At 52.2% G+C, this 20,689-nt stretch overlaps 1 protein-coding gene across 2 annotated transcripts in view; it reads right to left on the minus strand.

The window, feature by feature from the left end:
- Positions 1-1,940: 1,940 nt before the first annotated feature.
- Positions 1,941-20,689, minus strand: part of PVALB (parvalbumin) — a 74,934-nt gene continuing 56,185 nt past the window's right edge. The window contains exons 1-5 of one of the 2 annotated variants that reach the window (XM_082636160.1): positions 19,294-19,384; positions 18,917-18,993; positions 17,050-17,182; positions 15,651-15,760; positions 1,941-2,091 (exon numbers count right to left, since the gene is read on the minus strand). In XM_082636160.1, the coding sequence (XP_082492286.1) occupies positions 2,063-2,091; positions 15,651-15,760; positions 17,050-17,182; positions 18,917-18,977 (333 nt within the window). In that variant the 5' untranslated portion in view covers positions 18,978-18,993; positions 19,294-19,384 and the 3' untranslated portion in view covers positions 1,941-2,062. Of the gene's footprint in view, positions 2,092-15,650; positions 15,761-17,049; positions 17,183-18,916; positions 18,994-19,293; positions 19,385-20,689 lie in introns of those variants that run through there. The other variant, XM_082636159.1, reaches the window with a different exon arrangement.

A 20,689-nucleotide genomic window follows, 5' to 3' on the forward strand; every position in this document is an offset into this window, starting at 1 on the left:
CTGCCCTGGGTCTGCATCGTGATGTGCGGGCTGTCGTTTGGGTGCAGGGCGGGAGGTGCTGAAGGCCACCCCAGACCAGCGGTAGCGGCAGCTGTCACTATTCCTGACCCGTGTCCTTCTCGCGGGGCCCTGTACTGGTTTCTGTGGGAGACGCTCCGGCTCCCCAGCCCCTCTCCTGTAATCCACGTGGGCCACGCATAGGGCGGCCCCTCTTCATCTGCCCCGTCCTCAGAGTCCAAAATTGGGCCCCGTTAGACTTCACATGGAAACCCAGGTCGGCCCTGGTCCTGACTGCTGTTACAGGCGCGTGTGCACACACGTGCCCTCACACCCACCAGCTCACACCGTCTCTTGCTCACACGTACTCACACGCTCAGGCTCACCCAGGCCCACTTCCAGCCGCTTGACCTCTGGCTCACCTGCTGCCTTCTCAGCCCCCGAGGCCTAGTGCCAGGCTGATCCCCGGCAGGGCAGCCCTCCGGGGCTTGCCACTGCTTTGGCCCAATTCCCGGTTCTGGGCCCAAGTCCCCTCCCAGGCCTGGGAGTGCTGGCTCTGTCCGGCTGGGAAGGTGGCCCATCCATCCCTGCCTCTCAGCCTGGATGCTGATGGGTTTCCTGCCCAGGTCATCCTCAGTGAGAACCTTCCCTGACGGCCCCACCCAGGGCAACACCTCAGGGCCCAGGGGAAGGTCAAGAGGCACCACTGGGTATGGGGTCTGGAAACATGACACGGGAGGGGAGAACACTGCTCCAGTTCCCAGCCCAAGGCTGTTGTGGGGAAGAGCAGAAGCCATCCTGCAGGGCCGCTGCCATGCTTGCCCACCCAGCTTCCCTCCCCTCTTCTGATTTCCACGGGGATCTCTCTCCCCTACTCTTCTCCAGACTTGAGCTTTCTGTGTCACTGACCCTGCCTGTGTCCATAGATGGGCACCTTCCAGAATGGGCCAATCAGGGCTCCCATGCTTCAGGTCGCCGTGACTGGTCCAGGGAGGGATGCAGGCTCTGGAAGTGGCTGCGGGTTTGGGGTCCTGGTCCCACCACCTACTCACAATGTGATCTTGGGTGAACGTGTAACTTCCTGTGCCTCAGTTTCCTCATCTATACAATGGAGAGAATAATAGTCCCCACTTCATAGGGTTGTTGTATAGGTGGAATCATGTAAAAGGGCTCAGTGCAGAGTAAGTGCTCAGTAAACATGAGCTACTGGTATTAATAGGATTAAATTTGGGGTCTTCTGATGGACTGATTGCAAAAGAGAAGCTCTTTTTTTTTTTTTTTTAACTGATATTCTGAATAGACACCTTGAGCGGCTGGAGGAATCTTGTCATCAGGAGGGAGAGCCTGCCTGATAATGAATCCAGCACAAAGGAAAGCAGTGCCCAGAGATGGGGAAAGAAGGACTTAATCCTGATGAAATCACTTAAGTTCCTTGATCCAGCTGTTCCTGAAGATCTACCCCTGGACTATTCAGGAACATAACCAAGTCTTTGTTTTCTCTTCCTTTTTTTCTTAAGTTACTTTGAGTTGGGTTTCTATCATTTGCAACAAAAAGAGTATTAATGAGTATCCATCTGTCCATCCATCCATCCATCCATCCAACCATCCACAAGTCCCAGCTGTGTGGGCTTAGACACATCACTTTCTCCAGGACTCAGTCTTTGCACCTGTAAAACAGAGTTTCATCACCTACCTTATGGGTGGTTTCAAGGATGAATGGGCAACCCACGTGCCAAAGGCCAAGGAGGGGCTCAGTAAATTTCCCTTCTATTTCATCTTTTCTGTCTGTATCCTGCCCCATCCCCGTGCAGGTGTGCCTGGAAGGCCGAGGCAGGAGCCACACCCCACCAGGTCTGGTTTCTCTTAAGCAGCAGAATCTGATTGGTTACAGCCTTTATTGTTTCTCCATCATTTTCCAGAAGAATGGTGTCCTTCAAGGGCCACAAGGGACAGGGGTAGTAAAAATAACATAAACAAACTGAACAGAAAGGCAGGAGGGCAGCAAGTGGGGCTGAGATCGGGTGTTTGGGGCAGAGAAGGACAAGACCTGGGCAGTCAGAGCCTCTTAGCTTTCAGCCACCAGAGCAGAGAATTCTGCAAAAGAAAATGACAGAGGTGAGTCAGAGGTGGTCCGTGCAGCAGAGACTGGCCAGGACCTGACTGTGGCCCCCGCACCCCCCACTGGTGTTTTCTCTTGATTCTCGAATCTGCTGCAGAAGGGAAAGCTGAAGTGATGGAGCAAGTGAGCGTGGGGATGAATGAATGAGTGAATGAGTGAATGAATGAAGTGAGATGGGAAATGATGAGCCTACCATATCTTTCGCTTCACGATGTCATGTCACCCACAACTTATTAGTAATAATAACTGTAATAATAGTGGTGATGATGGTTTTCTGTCCCTTTTCTAAGGGCTTTATATCCAGTATCTTATCTGACTCTGACAATAATCCCATATTGTGCATTTTATCATTATTCCCCTTCCACAAATGAGGAAACTGAGGCTCAGAGTCCAGCAATGTCTACGACGTCACACAGCTAGTAAGAAGCAGAGCCAGGCTTCAGACCCAGGTGTGTCTGACTTCGGACCCTGAGCTCTTTCACAGCCACTTGTCTTAGCCCATGAGGGTCACCAGCAGGATCTAAGAAGATATAGAGTCCCCTTGTCCTAAACTTTCTGATTTAGAAGATCCGGGGAAAGGGATCTGGTGAGCAGCCAGGAACCACTGTGTGTTCCTCCTCATCTGGGGGATGGAGCCAGACCCTGGAGCCGTGACTTCAGCTCAGAGGGGTGAGTGCGCCCAGGTGCTCAGAAAGAGCTGGTCTCTGTCTCCTCATTAATCTTCGTGAACACTCAGGGATCTGGGAGTTATTATCCCCATTTTACAGAGGGGAAAACTGAGGCTCAGGGAGGAGAAGTGACTTTTCAGAGTGTCCAGGTTGTAAGTGGCTGAGGATTCAAGCTCTGCGGTCCAGACCCCTCCGTGTGGGCTTGCCTGCAAGCCACAGTGCCCCCCGCCCATCTCCCCAGCAGTGTCCATCTGCTCTGCTTAGCCTTAATATTAACTAAGGAGGTCAGAGACTGGTGTCAGCACCAGGGGTTGATCAGATGTCCTTCTATTGAATCCAACTCCACAAAAATGAACAAAAGGATGTCCCAACCAGGTGAGGGGAGACACAGGGGAGCCGGAGATGGTCCCTGCACCCCAGGAGCTTCTGGAACAAGATGATATCAGGAAATGCTCTGTGCTGCTGGCCTTTTCTCTGAATCTCAAGCACGCCTAGGGCATTCACACCGCAGGATATTTGCACCTGCCATTCTCACTGCCTGGTACACTTTCCAGGCTGCCTCACAGCCAGCTCCTTCTCACTTATCTGGTCTCAGCTTAAACGTCACCCCTCAAGGGGCCTTCTCTGACCACTCTGGCACAAGCAGTGACCCACCCCTACTGCGATCCTCTTTGCTCTCATCCTTATTTATTATATTCCCAGCACTCACCACTCTCGAAATACTTCTGAGTATTTTCTTGCTTATTCACTTGCTGTCTGCCTCCCCCATTGGACCATAAGGCTGCAGCCCCACTGGCTTTGTTCCCTCCATCCCACTTCCTGGCTCCACAGCTGACACCGAGGGGACCACATGTGTTTGTGAAAAGACGTGAGAGGCACAGAGACTTCTCATTCACAGGAGAAGAGGTGCCTTCTATTTAAGGGATCAGGAAAACCTTCAGAGGAAAGGTGGCTTCTGATACAGGTCTGTAAGATGCAGGATTCCCATAGAAGAAAGCAGATGGAGGGGTCAAGGCTCAGAGGGCAGGATGCAATGGGGTGTATTTAGGAAAGACCCAATAGCCGTGCTGGGCTGGCCTCTTGTGTGATAGGACGAGCTCAGCTAAAGAGGCCTGGGCCCCTGAATCTGGCTCTTCCCCTGACGGGCTGTGTGACCTCAGACAAGGCGCCTAGCCTCTCTGAGCCTCACTAGCATCATCTGTAAAAGGAAGGAAAGTCGGCTTTGCTTCTTGATCCAGAGACAGTCAGAAGAGAAGTGCTGGTGCACAGGAGGCCTCAGCCCGCATTGGGAACCCCTCTGCACCCCTTTCCATGTCCTCTCAACTGTGGGGCCCTCGTGTGCTGGTTAGAAGGGGTGCTGCTCACTAGCCAGGTCTTCTGAGACCTTTATTTGGAAGATTTATTTTAGGAGAGTCTTCTCTGTTGTTTTTCTCTCCAGGGGACAACAGAGGACAGAAGGAGTTTGCCACCCTCTCCTGGAGATGCCAGGTCCCCAGCCTGCCAAACACTGGGGGGCATCAGGTAAGTCACCATCGCCTCTGGAAATGCAGTGTTGTGATGTGGGGACAGCGCAGGTGGGGATCAAGAGCTAGGCTTCGAGGCCCAGCCTGGCCATGTTTGCTGGGAAAGGTCCCCCTCTGGGCATCTGCTCCCCCATCTGCCCGTGCAGTGAAGAAAGGGGGCGGTAACAACTCCTAGTGAGAGACAAACGAAAAACTGAATGTGAAGAGTCATGTACCAAAACGTTCACTGCAGCTCTATTTACAATAGCCAGGACATGGAAGCAACCTAAGTGTCCATCATCGGATGAATGGATAAAGAAGATGTGGCACATATATACAATGGAATATTACTCAGCCATAAAAGGAAATGAAATTGAGTTATTGGTAGTGAGGTGGATGGACCTAGAGTCTGTCATACAGAGTGAAGTAAGTCAGAAAGAGAAAAACAAATACCATATGCTAACACATATATATGGAATCTAAGGAAAAAAAAAAAGGTCATGAAGAGCCTAGGGGTAAGACGGGAATAAAGACACAGACCTATAGAGAATGGACTTGAGGATACGGGGAGGGGGAAGGGTAAGCTGTGACAAAGTGAGAGAGTGTCATGGACATATATACACTACCAAACGTAAAATAGATAGCTAGTGGGAAACAGCCGCATAGCACAGGGAGATCAGCTCGGTGCTTTGTGACCACCTAGAGGAGTGGGATAGGGAGGGTGGGAGGGAGGGAGACGCAAGAGGGAAGAGATATGGGAACATATGTATATGTATAACTGATTCACTTTGTTATAAATCAGAAACTAACACACCATTGTAAAGCAATTATACTCCAATAAAGATGTTAAAAAAAGAAGAAAAGAAAGGCCACAAGAGGTATCTGGGGCTCCCCTGAGGTATGTCCCACCCTCCCCAGGCTTAGTATGAAGCACATACTGTAAGAACCTCCCAGTGTAATTTCTTCAATGCACATGGTTATGTGAAACGTTAGCATTAGGAGATGCTGGGCGAGGGGGATATGGAACTTGCTGTACTATTGTTAGACCTTGTCCGTCAACACAGCTAGAAGTATTTAAAAATTACAAAGAGAAAAAACAAAAACCGCCCAAACCAACATGTGCTATCATCATGGAAATGACCTGCCACTGACCCCCGCCAGGTGGAGGGCTCCTCACCTTTCTGGGGTTTGACCTGGGAAATGGACACCACTCTCTCCTGTCCCCAAGTAGTCCCTGAGGCCAGGAAAGGCAGGTGGCCTGGATGTAAGGGCCTGGGTATCGACTCAAGGTGGGAGAGGGGAAGGGTTCTCCTGTTGGCCCTGAAAACCCTCGGAATCACTGGCTGAATGATCACAGTGACAGGAGTGCAACCGGAACACGAAACATTAAGAATACCTCTCACGGGCCAGATGTCAAAGCATCCGCTTTCTCAGCCACGAGCTCCTCTGATCCTTCAGAACCTCACTAAGCCAGGTGGTTTTTTTGAGATGTCTTTTATCGTTAGTACTTTGATTAGTATTGCCGATTTTTATAGAATTAAAAAATTCTTATTTTCAAGAATCACTTCCTCCATGGGAGAGATGCTTTTGTCTGCGTTTTACACATCGGGAAACTGAGGCCCAAGAGTCAAGTAGCGTGACCAAGATCACACAGCGGACGTGATTCAAACTTCCCTCTTTACCCTGGAGGTTTCCGATCTACCTTGACCTAGGTCTAGAGTGACACAGGAGTCAGCTCAAGTATCACCACCCCCATGACTGTCATATTAGCCGTTTTTTATTACTTCATGGTACTTAGCACTCTCTGAGAATGATCTTATTTATGTACGTACTTACTTTTTGTCAGTTTCCCCCTACCAGAACATAAACTCCAGGAGGGCAGGGGGCACTTTTCACCGCTCTCCTAGCAATAGAACACACCTGGCCCCCAGCAGGTGCCCATAAACAAATGTCAAGTGGGTGGACAGATGTCTGGACAGATGGATGAATGGATGGCATGGCTCATGAGTCCTTCTCAAGGTTCAAAAAGTACCGACTTACTGCATATAATTAAGCCCCGGGAGGTGAGTGGGATGATTCCCATTCTATAGATGGGGAAGTGGAGGCCTGGAGAGGTCAAGTGGCAGGGTCACGCAGAAAAGAAGGGGCAGGGGCAGGAGTTGGCCTGAGATCCCATGAACACCCCCTACATCAAGGTGGAGAGGCCGTTCCTGATGGCGCTAGCATCCCAGATCGGGTGGAAGCATGAACTCTCTCCAGCTTTAACCTGCCATTTGATCTGGAAAACTGGCCAGAGCCAGTAAAGCCTGTCCTTGGGCACTGAGTTGCTCTGTCCTGGGAAAAAGGAGACATGAGTCCGTCCACCAACACCAGCTCATGGAGTGATTGGCAAGAGGGGAAGTTGGTCCTTACTGTTTCCTGACTTCCATCTACCTTCCCCCTCCCCCCAATCCTCTCCCTAGAAGTTACGGATTCTTGGCTGCACCTCAGCAAAGAGCCTGACCATCACCTTCACACCAGATGGCATTTGGGACAGTCAGCATGAAGGGGACCAAGGGACACCAACCAAGGGACTCTCCAGCGGTGGCAGGTCAGACATTTTGGAGCCTGACTATGGGAGAGGTTTTGGACCTGTGGGGTTTTCAAAAGCCTCTAAAAACAGACCCCTGAGATCCACTGTGAAGCAGCCGGGTGTCACAGTGGCACATGCCCTGGCTTTCTGAAAAGAACACAGGATTCTAATTTTGTCCACCCAGAACCTGGAGCAGGGCACTTTGGAGACAAACTGAAGGCAGGAGTCACCTCTTTTGTACCTTTTGTACACCTCTTGGGGCAGAGCTCAGGAACCAGCCAATTAACTAATGCCCTCCTATCAAAAAAAGTCTCCTCTAAAACATCCAGGTCTCTCCTGAGAGAAAAGCAAATGAGCAAACATACAAAGACCCTGTAAAGTCTAGGTCAAGTGATTTAGCGGTAGGATGCCGGGATGGAGAATGGGCATCAGAGGATGGGGCTCTGGTCTTGGTTCTGCTCTTCACTCGTGTCCCTGGACAAGACACCTCACACTTCCACGTCTCTGTTTTCTTATCTGTGCAGCCTCGGGTCTAGAACATGCCTTTCTAGCTCTCCTCCGGAGTTTGGAGCAAGGGAGCTGGGAGTCAACCCTCAACTCCCATTTCTTGCTTCGGTGACCTGGGACTAGATACTTCACCTGACTGTGCCTGTTTCCTCATCTGTAAAGTGGGCCTCCTTGGGTTGTTCAGAGGAACCAGCACTACATCCCTTGTCGCCGGCCTGATCCATAGCCAGCATGCAGCATTTGGTAGCTGTTATTATCAAGATGCTTCTTTAGCTCCAGCCACTTTATTTATTTATTTTTAACATCTTTACTGACGTTTAATTGCTTTACAATGGTGTGTTAGTTTCTGCTTTATAACAAAGTGAATCAGCTATATATATACATATATCCCCATATCTCCTCCCTCTGGCGTCTCCCTCCCACCCTCCCTATCCCACCCCTCTAGGTGGTCACAAAGCACCGAGCTGATTTCCCTTTGCTATGCGGCTGCTTCCCACTAGCTATCTATTTTACATTTGGTAGTGGGTATATGTCCATGCCACTCTCTCACTTTGTCCCAGCTTACCTTTCCCCCTCCCCATGTCCTCAAGCCCATTCCCTACATCTGTGTCTTTATTCCTGTCCTGCCCCTAGGTTCATCAGAACGATTTTTTTTAAAGATTCCATATATATGTGTTAGCATATGGTATTCGTTTTTCTCTTTCTGACTTACCTCACTCTGTATGACAGACTCTAGGTCCATCCACCTCACTACAAATATCTCAATTTCGTTTCCTTTTATGGCTGAGTAATATTCCATTGTATATATGTGCCACATCTTCTTTATCCATTCATCTGTCGATGGACACTTGGGTTGCTTCCATGTCCTGGCTATTGTAAATAGAGTTGCAATGAACATTGTGGTACATGACTCTTTTTGAATTATGGTTTTCTCAGGGTATATGCCCAGTAGTGGGATTGCTGCTCCAGCCACTTTAAAACCAAGTCCATGAAATGCCTGGCTGCTGCCCAGCACAGGGGGAGGATGCCACCAATGGCACTGTAACCTTTATTTCTTGGCCTTGTTTTTGCCATCCCCCACCGTTTCCTGTCCTGCCTGGCACCTGCCGACAACGTTGCAGTAATCCTGGAGTTGGATCTGAATCTTGTTCCATCACTTTCTGGCTGGGTGGCCTTAGATCATCACCTGACCTCTCTGAGCTTCAACTTTCTCATGTGTAAAATGGATATGATAACGCCGACGTGCACAGCTATTGGGAAGACCAGATGAGAAAATACAGAAAGATGCCTGGCACATAGGAGATGGCTTATAAATGTTAGTTCCTTGGATATCCTCAGCACAACTGGCACAGGCTGGAGCTTTGAAATAATAACAATAGCCACAAAAATCCCAAAACTAAGACAGGAAGATGTAAACAGACAGAGGACACGGGATGCCCAAAGAGCAAGTTTCTGACACTGTCTATCCCATCCGAGTTAGGATTCCATCCCTAACATGCCTGCCCACGGACAGTCAGTCTCTGCCCCTCAGTTTCTACGTCTGTAAAATGGGGACAATGAGAGTATCTCCTCATACGGCAACAGTGAGGACTACACGAGGTACAGTGGTGCCTGGCACACAGAGGGAGCACAGTTAAATCAAGTCTTACTGTTGAGGTGTGAGGGAGAATGTTCCTGGGTAGAGGGGGGCGGGATCCAGAGTCCTTCCTCCTATAAAAATGCAGGTACAACTCTACCTTTGCCAAAGAAGCCTCACCTGAGGCCCCTGGGGCCAGCTCCCTGGTATCTTCATCATTCAATCAGGAAGAGACAAGGGGTGGGGCTGGGGCTGGGGAGCAGCAGGGAAAGGGTCAGAGGATGGGCGGACTCACTCCTCTCCTTTCCCTTAAGAAACTGAAATTAGCCTAATGAGGTCTGTCCCCGTTCCAGGCACTGTGGGAATTGGACCAAATTAGAAGCTATTGACAGGTGAGAGCATCGCTGCTGATAGCCCGAGGTGAAAATGAGATGAACTTTGAGTCAGCGCCTGGAAGACTCTCTCCTCCCCTCTGTCGTGATGACCAAGATGAAGACACCGGCCTCCGCTTTATCACCTCACTTCTAAATAGCTCCCAGGCTGGGTTTCTTATAAATTGGTATTGCAAACAGGGATCACCTTCCCACCCCAGAGAACAGGGAGGCTGGGTCATTTGGGGTCTAGCCGGACGGCCGCAAGGAGCCGGTAAACAGTCCTGGGGGCACACTCTGTGCTAGGCACCGCCCTGCGAGCTGCCCCATTTCATCCTTGCCAGCTGTGTTATCCCCATTTTACTTACAGGGAAACTGAGGCCGAGAGTCACTCAGCCAGGAAGATTGTAACTCAGGCCTGGCTTGTGGCAGGATGTGTCTCTTTCTCAGAGCTTGGAGTTGAACAGCCCTGGGTTCTTGAATCATGCTGTAACCTCCAGAGGCAGGAGAGGGATAAATGGAGAAGGAGGGTCTTCTTTCTGCCCTCACTACTGCTCCTTTTCTCAGGAGGGCAGTTATATAAGGAGTGCTGCTTTCCCTCCTTTGGCTAAATCTTATCTAGTGCAGCATAAGGTGGGGAGTTAGGGAGAGTCCACACGGGAATAAAAACGAGCATCTTGCTAAGTACAGAAACCATTTATAACTTGAATGTCCCAGCTCAGCCTGGTGGAGGGAGTGGTAGACTCAGTAGACCTAGGTTCCATTTGGCCAAGGGCTTGCTGTGTGACTTTGGCACTTCACGTCTGCTGGGCCTCACTTTCCACATCTCTCACTGGGGACCACAGACTCTGTCCCCCAGACCATACTGGGCTGGGATGAGGATGTAATGAAATAGGACAAAACACTGCATGACTTGGGGCTCTGCCATCAGGGCTGCGGGCTGGCCCCGATGTGCCTATCCTGCCTTGCTTGGAAATCAAACCCCATAGGGGCTGGAGGGCTGGAATTACAGGGAGGCAGGCATGACTCTCCTTTTATCCCTCTCAGTTTCTTCCCATCTTAGACTCCATTTCATTTCCTTTGAGAGTGGGTATTCCACTATTTCCAAAGGGTTTTGAGGTAGCTTACAAGAGAAAGCACACAAAACAAGAAGAAATGAACCATTTCCAGAACACTCACAATTCTTGCAACAACCTTTGAAGGTGGTTATTTTTAATCCTGCTTTGGGATGAGGACAGGGATGTCCAGAGAGAGGAGAAGCCTTGGCCATTCACACTGCTGGTAGCGGCACTCTACAGGTTGTATTTTCTGCCTGACTTCAGGAGTTTCAGCCCGAGGGCTTACTCCCTCCCTCCTGCCTCCCACGTTAAACATGCTACTTAAGGATAAAAGAGAACAGATTTTTGCCAGAAGGAAGCAGAAAAAGCAAATGCCTTTAGGCATGCGGAAACGACTGCAAGGGTCAGGCAATCATTATGACTAAATTTTTCAGCCACGGAAACAAAAGCAAACCACAGGCTCTTGAGTTGGAACAGGCTTGAAGCACAGGAAACAGGCTCTGCCACTGGGATCAGGTTTCAGGAAAACTAACTAGGATTGCGTGTGTGCATGTGTATATGCGGGGTACGCAGTTCCTGTCGATAGCATGGCGGGGCAGAGAATGTCAAGGTTTGAAGCAGCGCCCCAATGCTGAGTAGCTGTGTGATCCTGGGCAAGTCACCCCACTTCCCTGAGCCTCAGTTTCCTTGTCTGTACAGTGAGGGCATGTCTTGTGATGCTCTTGTGAGGACGGAAGGAAGTGCCACACGGATGGTACCCGCTATTCCCAGCAGCCTGCATGGTCCATGCGGGCAGGTATTGGGTATGGAGAACCCAGGCTGTGGACACATGCAGGGTGGCAGAGGGTCCTGCTAGGACCTCTGAGTCTCAATTTTGGCTCTGCTACTGAGGGACCCTGGGCATGTTCCTTAACTGCTCAGTGCCTCAGTTTCCTCAACTACAAACTGGAAGAGGGATGGCATCTATTTTCTAGGATGATTATAAGGCAGTGGTTCTCAAAGTGTTGTCCCCGGACCATGAGCACCACATGGGAACTTTGTAGAAATGCAAACGCTTGGGCCCCACCCCGGACTTAAGGAGTCAGAAACTCTGGGGATGGGGCCCAGCCATCTGTGTCGTGAAAAGCCGTCCGTGATTCTGATGCCAGGTGCTGTTGGAGACCCGCCATGGGGAAGGACAGTTACTTGAGAGAGAACCTGCTACTTACTAGTCTCACCTGTTACTGATCCCTGGGTTTGGGGGCACCTTCCACCTTTGATCACCTTCTCCCTCCTTTTCTGCTTTAAATCCCCCCTTTACCAGCTCTACACCAGGCTTTCAAGGGTGGCCATCGAGAATCAGTCGACCACATCTATAAAAGTCTTTGAGCTTCCTGGAAGTAGCTGCCCAGAAGTGGGAAAGCAAAGGGCTGTTATGAGAACTTTGTCTTTCTACCCACTCCCATCAACCTGTGATCCTAAAGGACCTGGTAAATATCACTCACCTTCAGAAGGGCAAGCAGCTAGAGACAGAGGCAGTATCCCTGGTTCTAGAATCCGCTAGCACCTGCAAGCCCCAGCCCAAGTGGGTCTCCACTCTTAGTCTGTGGACCTCTCCCTATACACCATACTTCCTCATCATTGCATCCCCAGAACTGGACACATTCATTCATCAAACTTTCCTTGTGCCCCTACTATGTGCCAGGCCCTATTCTAGGTGCTGGAGTCAGAGCTGAACAAAACAAAGTTCCTGCCCTTGTGGACATGACATCCAACCCAGTGGGAGAGACAGAGAAGCAATCAATAAGTCAATAAATAAAATCATCTCCAGTAGAGGCTCTTTGACTTTGAATGAATGGATGAATGAATGAAGCAGGCAGCACAGGGCATGTGCTTTGGATCTGGACAGACCTGAACTCAGATCTTGACCTTGTTTCTTCCTAGGCAAACTCTTAGCCTCTCTGAGACTCAGTGTTCTCATCTATAAAATGGGGATAGTAATAGTATCCTCAAAGAAGCTGGGAAGATTAAATGAGTAAAATGCTAAGCTCAGTGCCTGGCACAAAGAGGACTCCATGAAGTTAGATGTCATTGCTATCATTATTCAAGGTCACATAGCTGAGCCTAGATGCCAACCTGGTCCTCTGTCTAGAGATGTATGCACTGGGGCACATGGAGAGTCCCAGGGCTGGAAGGGACCCCAGTGATCAGCCAGTTATCTGACCCCTGATTTTAAAGAGCGGGCACCTGAAGGTCAGAGAAGTTCTGTGACTTGTCCCAAGTCCTACCGGGAGTTGAAGGCATCCTCCAGCTGGTGGACAGGGCTCAGCCTCTTTGGCCTTTAGAGGGAGTGGGCAGCAAAGCAGAGAGTCTAAAAGAGAAAATACTGGGCCCACGAAGGGCTCTTCTTCCCATCCCGCTGTTTATGAGGCACCATCACACCCATCCTTCCTGTCGCCCTCTGGATAAAGTACTGTGTTTGCGGGGGGAAGCGGGGAGGGGGCGTGTCTGCATCTTCCCACCTCAAAAGCATGAGGTGTGGGCCCCCCTGCCTCGGGTGATCTGTTCTCATTGCCCATTTCATCTCTTGCCCCCCTGTTTTGTTCTGCCCTGATTTCCAGACTTTCACCAGGTTGGCCTGAGCCTGGACTGTGCTGGCAGACAGACCTGGGTTTGAATCCATGTCACCTTGGGCACTGGAGCTGCTCTTTCTGCATCTGCATCTATGTCCTCTGTCATCCTAAGGTCAAATGAGGTGACATGGGTGCAGAGTCCAGCATCGGGCCGGGCGCACGTTACTCACCCTGGTAATAATTCTCTCTCCCCTCCCACCCTCAGCAAACCTACCTTCTTGCCCCTTTCTAAACATGCCCTAAACTTCCCAGCCTTAGTGCCTTTGTGGATTGATACCAAGGCCCCGCCTGGACCTCCCTCCACCTGCCCTCCTGGCCTGTGGCAGCCCTGCCCGTGGTCTCCAGATGCGCACGGGTGCCCACTGTCTCCCTCTCTGAAGATCTCGTCTGCACCTCCTGGCCTCTGCCTGGTATTACTGTGTGTTTGTGTATAAATCACAGAGCTGTAAACATCATGCAGGTAGAATAGAAACAGTGTTGCAGCCGCTGTTTACTGAGCACTTACTGTGCGCTGGGCACTGCACTTCACGCTGCCGTACATCATGTCACAGAATCCTCACAAAATCCCAGTGAGCTATGTGTTGTGTTGTGGTGCCCAGTTTATAGATGAGGGCTTTATAGTCGGGGCTCAGGGGCACCCGGCCAAGAAGTGGTGCCTCTGAGGGTTGGGTCTAATTCCACTTTGCTTCCCCCACTGCCCAGCACGGGGTTGCTACTCAGTAAGTATCGGTTGGGTCTGATGGAAGAGTTGAGTTAGTGCTTTAAGATCTGAGTTGGGCAGTTAGGGAGGCAGGGAAGCAGGCCAGGATCTGGCCTGGTTTCCCTTCACCGTGTAGGTTGCTTCTGAGCTGTAGCATATTGGTTGCAAATAAAAATGGGAGGGAGGTCCAAAGGCATGAGCTGGGGTCTCGGGGGGACCCGAGCTCGGGGTGGAACTGTCCGATAAGTGACTTAGTGAGGATGGGGGTGTGGGAGAGACACACGTCTCACTGGAATCACCTGGACCAGCCACGCTTTTCCCTCCAGCGCCCTCTGCTCCACCTCCTTTAAAGCCACCTCCCTCTTTCCCAGCCACAAGAAGTGCAGCTGGCATCAGGAGGTCAGGCGGCTCATTGCATCTAACCTTTCTAGAGTTTCTCCATTCTCATTTCTGGCATAAAAATTTAATAAACTATGCCCACGTTCAGACTCCTTGTACATTTCCCAAGGCAATGTTGTGTCTGCAGCCGCTTAATTTTCACAACGAGCCCAAGCAGGTCTTAGGATAAAACTGTGCACCCCGTTTGTCAGACACTGGAACCTAGGTATGGAGAGGTGATGGTCAAGGTCACAGCGGGTGAAGGGCAGAGAGCAAGCAGAGCACAGGGGGCTGGACTTCACACTCAAGCTACAGATATTTATTAAGTGCCTGCTTTGGGTTGGGTATGGGCTAGCTACTGGGGATACAAGGATGAATACAACCTAGCCTCTGTTAAAAAAGTAGTTAACAAACATGTATACAGCAATTCTTCTGTGCCACTGTTCTACACACGTCACACATGAACAAATGTAATCCTCTGACGATCCTATGAGATAAGAACTGTTGTTATCCTCAGTTCAGAGTTGAGAAAACTGAGGCCCAGAGTAGTTACTTGAATCAACCCAAATCACACAGCTAGCAAGTGGCTGGGCTGGGATTTGAACCCAGACAGCATGGGCCCAGAGGCCGAGCACCTACACATAGTTTTCTCTTAAATTGGCAGAAAGGACCGTCACGAGGACCAGCACTGATATGGCATAGAATATTGGACAGAGATATTCAGAACTGGTTCTAAATCCCCACTCCCCCACATATGTCCTAGCTCTTTGAACAGGCCAAGCACCTTCAACCTCACTTTGCCCATCTGCAAAATGGATATGATTCCCAAGGATGTTGTGATGCTAAGAAAGATAATGATGCTGGGATGTGAATGCTGGTTAGACCTGAATGGAGAAGGATGTGGGATGGTGGACCGCCAGCCCCTCGTCTGTTCTGAAAGCAAAGTTTGAAAAGCAAGGTCAGGCCAGATGTTCCTTCTCCTAATTCCCAGCTCATCCCTGGCTGGCTGTTTTTTCCTGGCTCTCATGCAATTCTGAAATGGTATATTTGGGTGAAACCGAAACAGGTTTTGAGGCTAAGTTACAGGACACCCAGGACAAGATGCTGAGGAGGATAGGAGATAACGAATTTCCATCCCTGGAATCTGAGAATGTGAGAGTCAGTAGGTCCTGGGGGATCAGTTGGCCTCGTTTCCTTGGGTTACAGATGGGAGACTGAGGCCCAGAGCAGGAGAGAGACTGCCCAAAGTCACATAGCCAGTTGGGGCAAAGCTGGGACCAGAACTCAGGCAAAAGTACAGACAAAGTTCAGGAAAAATCCCAAATTCTCCTGGATTCCTTACACAGCAGGGAGAAAAAAAAGAATCTATTCCTTTTGGGTTATTCAAATCTAGAAAACAATATACCAGTTTTTTCTTTGCCTGGCTTACATGAGAGATCTCTCAGACCTAATGGATTGGCTTTTTTCTTCTAATCTTGGGGAGTGGGGGACAGCCCCTTCTCCCCTTCCCATGGTGGAGGGACATAGCTCTGAGCTTTTAGCATCCAAACATCCTGAGATCCACCACATGCCCAGGTCATGGCTACTCACCATCGACCCCAATCTTGCCATCCCCATCCTTGTCTCCAGCAGCCAGCAGTGTCTTGATTTCTTCAGCAGATAGGTCTCTGGCATCTGGGGAGAAGCCTTTCAGAATGGATCTGGAGGAGGAAAGGGAGAAAGTGGGGAGGGAGTCAGGCCAGGGTCGCCTTGCAGGAGCACCGTGTGGATGGTGGGCTGGCGTCTGCACAGGGGAAGCAGGCGGCTGGGACGGGGTGAGCAGCGAGCACGCGTGCCGTTGTGCTGGGCCAGGTAGCCCCACCATGGCTATGCTTCGCGGGTAAGCGTGCAGGGAAGGACAGGCTGTCCTCTGCGAAGGGTTGCCCTCACTTCAGCCAGGGCACCTACATTTGTTTATTTATTCAGCCAACACAATAAACACAAAGGTGTCTTCTCTGTGCCACGGTCATGCTGGCAACGGGGGGCACAGAGATGATCTTAGGAAGCCACTTGAAAAAACAGGGAGGAGGCCATGTACTCTGGGAGAGACCACACAGTGTGATGGATGCAATGATGGGGAAGTGGAGAGCCGTGCTTGAAGGATGCATCCATTCACCTGGGGGTGAGGGGAGGAGTCAGGAGAGGCTTCCTGGAGAAGGTGATGCCTGGAGGATAGGTAGAAGTCAGCATCTGCGTGTGTGCATGCGTGTGTGTGCACATTGGGCATGGGAGGGTGGAGGAGAAGGTTCTAGACAAAGGTTACCCTTGTGGGATGGTTTCAGGGAGAGACAGGATGGATGGGGAAGTCCCTACTTGAAAAGCCCCTCTCCACACCCTCTCCCTTCTCTTTCTGACAAAATTCAAGGCAGTCTTGGCCAGAGTGTTACATAAAGCACAGAAGGGTTGGCAGACATGGGCAAGGTAGCCAAGAGGGTGATGGTGGGAGGTTTTTTTGCAGATGTCATCTTGCATTTTCCTAGTCATAACCTTCTCTGTCTTGCTCCTAGGACTCCTGAACCCCCAAAGCTGGTTCTGCATCCCTGACTTGCCCAGAAACTGTTCTAGCTGCTGGTACAGAAGGGTAGGGGTCTGCAGGATGGTAGAAGTTGCCTTTTAGAGGAATGAAAAATCAATGAAATTCTCAAGGGAGCGCTCTCTGTCTTGCCTATGGTGCTAGGCAACGAGAAAAACCGCCTCTTGGTTTGTATTCAATTATTAAGTAGCATCATTCCATTAGCAATATTAAGTGGCTATAGTTTAATCTCATTAGTTGCACTTTCTGCTGAGGATTTTATTTTCTGGAAGCAACAGCGATCAGGCACGGATGGTTATTTTCTGTGAAGGGTGCAGAGAGACGGGCAGCTGGACAGGAACTCCAAAGCAAGAGCGCCAGCCCCCATCCCCTCTCCCAGAGCCGCAGGCTGGGCAGCCCCTGCAGGCCTCAGTTTACCCCAGCTCCTCCTCCTCGATGAAGCCGCTCTCGTCTTTATCCAGGATGTGGAATATCTTCTTCACTTCATCTGGGCTCTTTTTCTTCAGTCCGACCATTTGGAAGAACTTTTTGTGGTCGAAGGAGTCGACAGCTGTTGGGGGGTGGAGAGAGGGGGTGAAAATGAGGACAGACAAGGGGCCTGGGGAAGGGTGGGAGAATATGGGTGTCACAGCATTTTGATTGCCTCCACAGGGCCAGTCCTGTGGGATGGCAGAGGCACCCCTCCACGGGAGGGCTGAGGGAGCCCAGGCCAGGTGAGGAGGCTTGGCCCAAGGTCGCACAGTGGCAGAGGTGGCCTTGCACCCACATCACCCTGGCTCTCCAACCAGACCCCACCCTCCACTGTACCCTTCACTAATGGTGGGGGTAGCATTTGAAGGCAGAGGGGCTTCCTGGTTTCCATGAAGCCTTTTGGGTGGCGGCTGAGTTGGGGTGGGCAGGGTAATTGGAGGCGGTGTGAACATGATGTGTGTATGCTGCAGGGGAGAAGGGAGGGTCGACCTTTTTCTTGGTCATAGATTGTGTGAAATCTATAGAAAATCAACACAGAGAGGACAAGTTTCTCTCAAGGTCACACTGTAGGAGGAGGAAGGGGACGACCCAGAAGCCCCCGCTTTGCTGCAGAAATCCATTCTGGTGGGAATGAGGGCGGGTGTTGGAAGGCTCCCCAAGAATTCCCAGTTAGGTTTCTTCTCTGAGGGAGCAAGATGGGTCAAGAGGTGGGTGGGCTATCGCAGTGCCCTGGGAGGGTGGCTTCCCAGAGTTTCTTCATGCCCAGGGGAGGGGTTGCCAAGAGAAGGGAAATGGGAGCCCTCCTCCAATTTTCTATGTCCCGAGCTCCTTTTTAAGGACACCTGAGAAAGGAAACTTTAGACCAAGTAACTTATGTGTGTGTGGGGGACGGGGGTGGCGGGGTAGGGGCTATCCCGCGAAGACTCACTGTTCCCTCCCTGGGCTGGAGGGGAGGAAAGCTGCTCTGTCCACCTCAGACACTAGGTAGGGGAGGGGTGGAGTGGGCAGGGACAAGATCCGGAGGTGACCCCCGTGCTAATTCCTCTGCTGCCCTGCCAGGTGATCTTGGGCAAGTTTCTAGCCCTCACCCTGCCTCAGTTTCCCCATCTGGGTGACAGGAGGGAGAAGGAAGGTAAGCAGCTAAGCGCTCAAGTCCAGGGCAGCTCAGAGACATGAGACTGCCGGCTCCCCTCCCTCGGTGCCCGAGGAGGCTGGAAGTTGCAAGCGCGGAGGATGCTTCTCGCAGGGCTGAGCAGAGCGGAGCGCCAGCTACGGGAAGGTCACCTCGCTCCCTCGCAGATCCGTTGCGGGGGGCTGAGCTCTGAGCCCCGGAGAAGGGTCTTGGACATTCAGGGAGCCAGGAAAGAGGTCTGTCTGGAAAGGGGTCGCGTGGAGAGAAGCATGCGCACCTATAGCCCCCTCCAAGTGCCTTGCAAAGGAAGCCCCCCTCCAAGTGTCTTGAAAAGGAAGCCCCGAGCGCCCAAAAGCACCCAGAGGTGCAGCTTTCCACCCCTGTCTTCGCCCTTGGTCCGGGACCTGGGTCCTCGCAGCGTGGCCACCCGGCCTTTGGCGCCCGAGAGTTTCGGTTGTCCGGCAGGGCGCACGGCCTCCCCCGCCCGCTCCCTGTGCCAAGTCCGGCCCCGGGCAGAGTTTGGGAAATGCCGTAGACCCTCTTTCACGCTCCACCAGCGCCCCGCGGGATGCGTGGGCAGAGAAGCGCTGCGGAAGACTGGCCGGCTGCGGGACGCACGGGGTGCAGGGGCCAGGGTGGTGGATGAGGGGAGAGGGATGCGGAGGGAAGCGCGCTGCTCACCGGTAAAGGCTCCCACTGCCTTCGTGATGTCCTCAGCGTTGAGAAAGTCTGTCATCGACATCCTGCAACTGTTTGAGCTGGCAGAGCAAGTGCGAAAAGATTAAAAAGTGCTTTTCTCATCGTTTCTGCTCATATGACCTGCGCTGCAGTGCCGCGCGCTGGGCGCACGCCCGCCGGCCTGGCGCAGAGCCAGGGGGCGCGGGGCTCTGCGCGCAGCCAGAGCAGCTCAGTCCTGCCGCGCCGCCGAGCTGCGCGGGCCGGCCGGGCGGGCTGGCGAGCTGTTGCCCTGCCGCTGCCGTCCCGCCCCGCCGGGGGGCCTTGGGATCCAAGGGGCTGCGGCCAGGGCGCCAGGGGAAGGGGCAACGTCTGGAATTTACCGGGCGCCCGCGTCCCCAGCCGGATCTGGAGGGTTCTCCTGCCGTCAAGGGCACGCAGGAGGCGCCGGCCTGGTGCGGCTCAGGGTCTCGGATCAGCGCACCTCCGAGGATGTCCCGCCGCTTCCGGGAGGATACCGGACTGGCAGGGGCCAGGCTTACACCCTCGTGGGCCCCTTGGCCCTGCTCCCATTCTCTCTCCACTCCTACCTCAGCCTCCGCTCTGTCTCTCCTGGATGCAAATTTATGTTGCAAAATCTGAGCGCTGAGGTCTGGAAACCTGACCCACTGGACGGGGTGGCACGGATAGGCCGGTGCTGCTAGGGCCCTCAGCGGGTGCCCCATCCCACATTTGGCCAGGGGAGCACACACAGAAACAGAATTTTTTTTTTCCCGTAGTCTGACTTTTCAAAGAACACTTCTCAGATCCCCACTAACTACTTGCTTTCCTGGTCTCCTGAGCCAAGGAGAGTATAGTGCGGGTCCAGACTCCTGCCCCCATAAACCAACGGGGATTGGTGGGGGGGCGGAGAGGCTACTTGGAGTCTCTGTACACCCTCCCCCCACTTGGAGACCAGAAGGCCTATGCCTGGGGAGAGGGTGGCACCCTCAGACTACACTTTCTAGACAACCGAAGCAGGTTTTATGGCCTGAACTTCATCTCTGGGAAATGTGACACTTCCTAATCTTTATGCAGCCAGTGACCAGTTGCATTCTTTCCCACGGTCTCCAAAGGATTCAGGCTGCAACCAGCTGTCTCGAAAGTGTGCAGAGCACGGGACAGGGAGTCAGGAGGCCTGGGTTCTAGATCTGGGGCTGCACTAAGTCCCCATGTGACCTTGGGTCGTGACCTTCCCCATCTCTGGGCCTCAGTCTCCCTCTGCTGTGTTGATGGTATGGGAGGTCCCTTGTGGCAGGATGTTGAGACTCCAACTTAAGGTGTGGGCAGGTGTGGGTGGGCTGAGATGGTGGTCCTTGATGGGGGCGCCGGGCAGAGCAGCCCAGCTGCCGTGTAGCTCAAGTTCCCTCGCACTCGCTGCTGTCAACACTGTCTCCCTCAGCTCGGCCCTGGACGGCTGCCCCTCCTGGAAACCTTAGGATGCTGCTGGCTCCAGCTGGCCCCCTCCCTGTGAGTCAGCTCCTTCAGGAGACAGCCCACCAGCTGGCTTCCAAGGCGCCAAGGCTGCAGCTCCCAACCCGATCTCTTGCAGTGTGAGGCCTTCCCCGGACCCCTCAGCTGCCCCTGCTGCCCCTGCCCCCAGCTGGGCTGTTAACTTGGAGATGCTGGGCTTCTGTACTATCACTTCAACCCCCAGGCTCAGCTCACTCCAGGGACCTGGTTGGAGAATCTGCTTCCCCAGCTGAAGGATCCTTATGCTATGCTAGTGGGGAAACTGAG

This window comes from Mesoplodon mirus, assembly GCF_964341445.2.
Source record: "Mesoplodon mirus genome assembly, chromosome: 11".
NCBI classification, from domain to species: Eukaryota; Metazoa; Chordata; class Mammalia; order Artiodactyla; family Ziphiidae; genus Mesoplodon; species Mesoplodon mirus.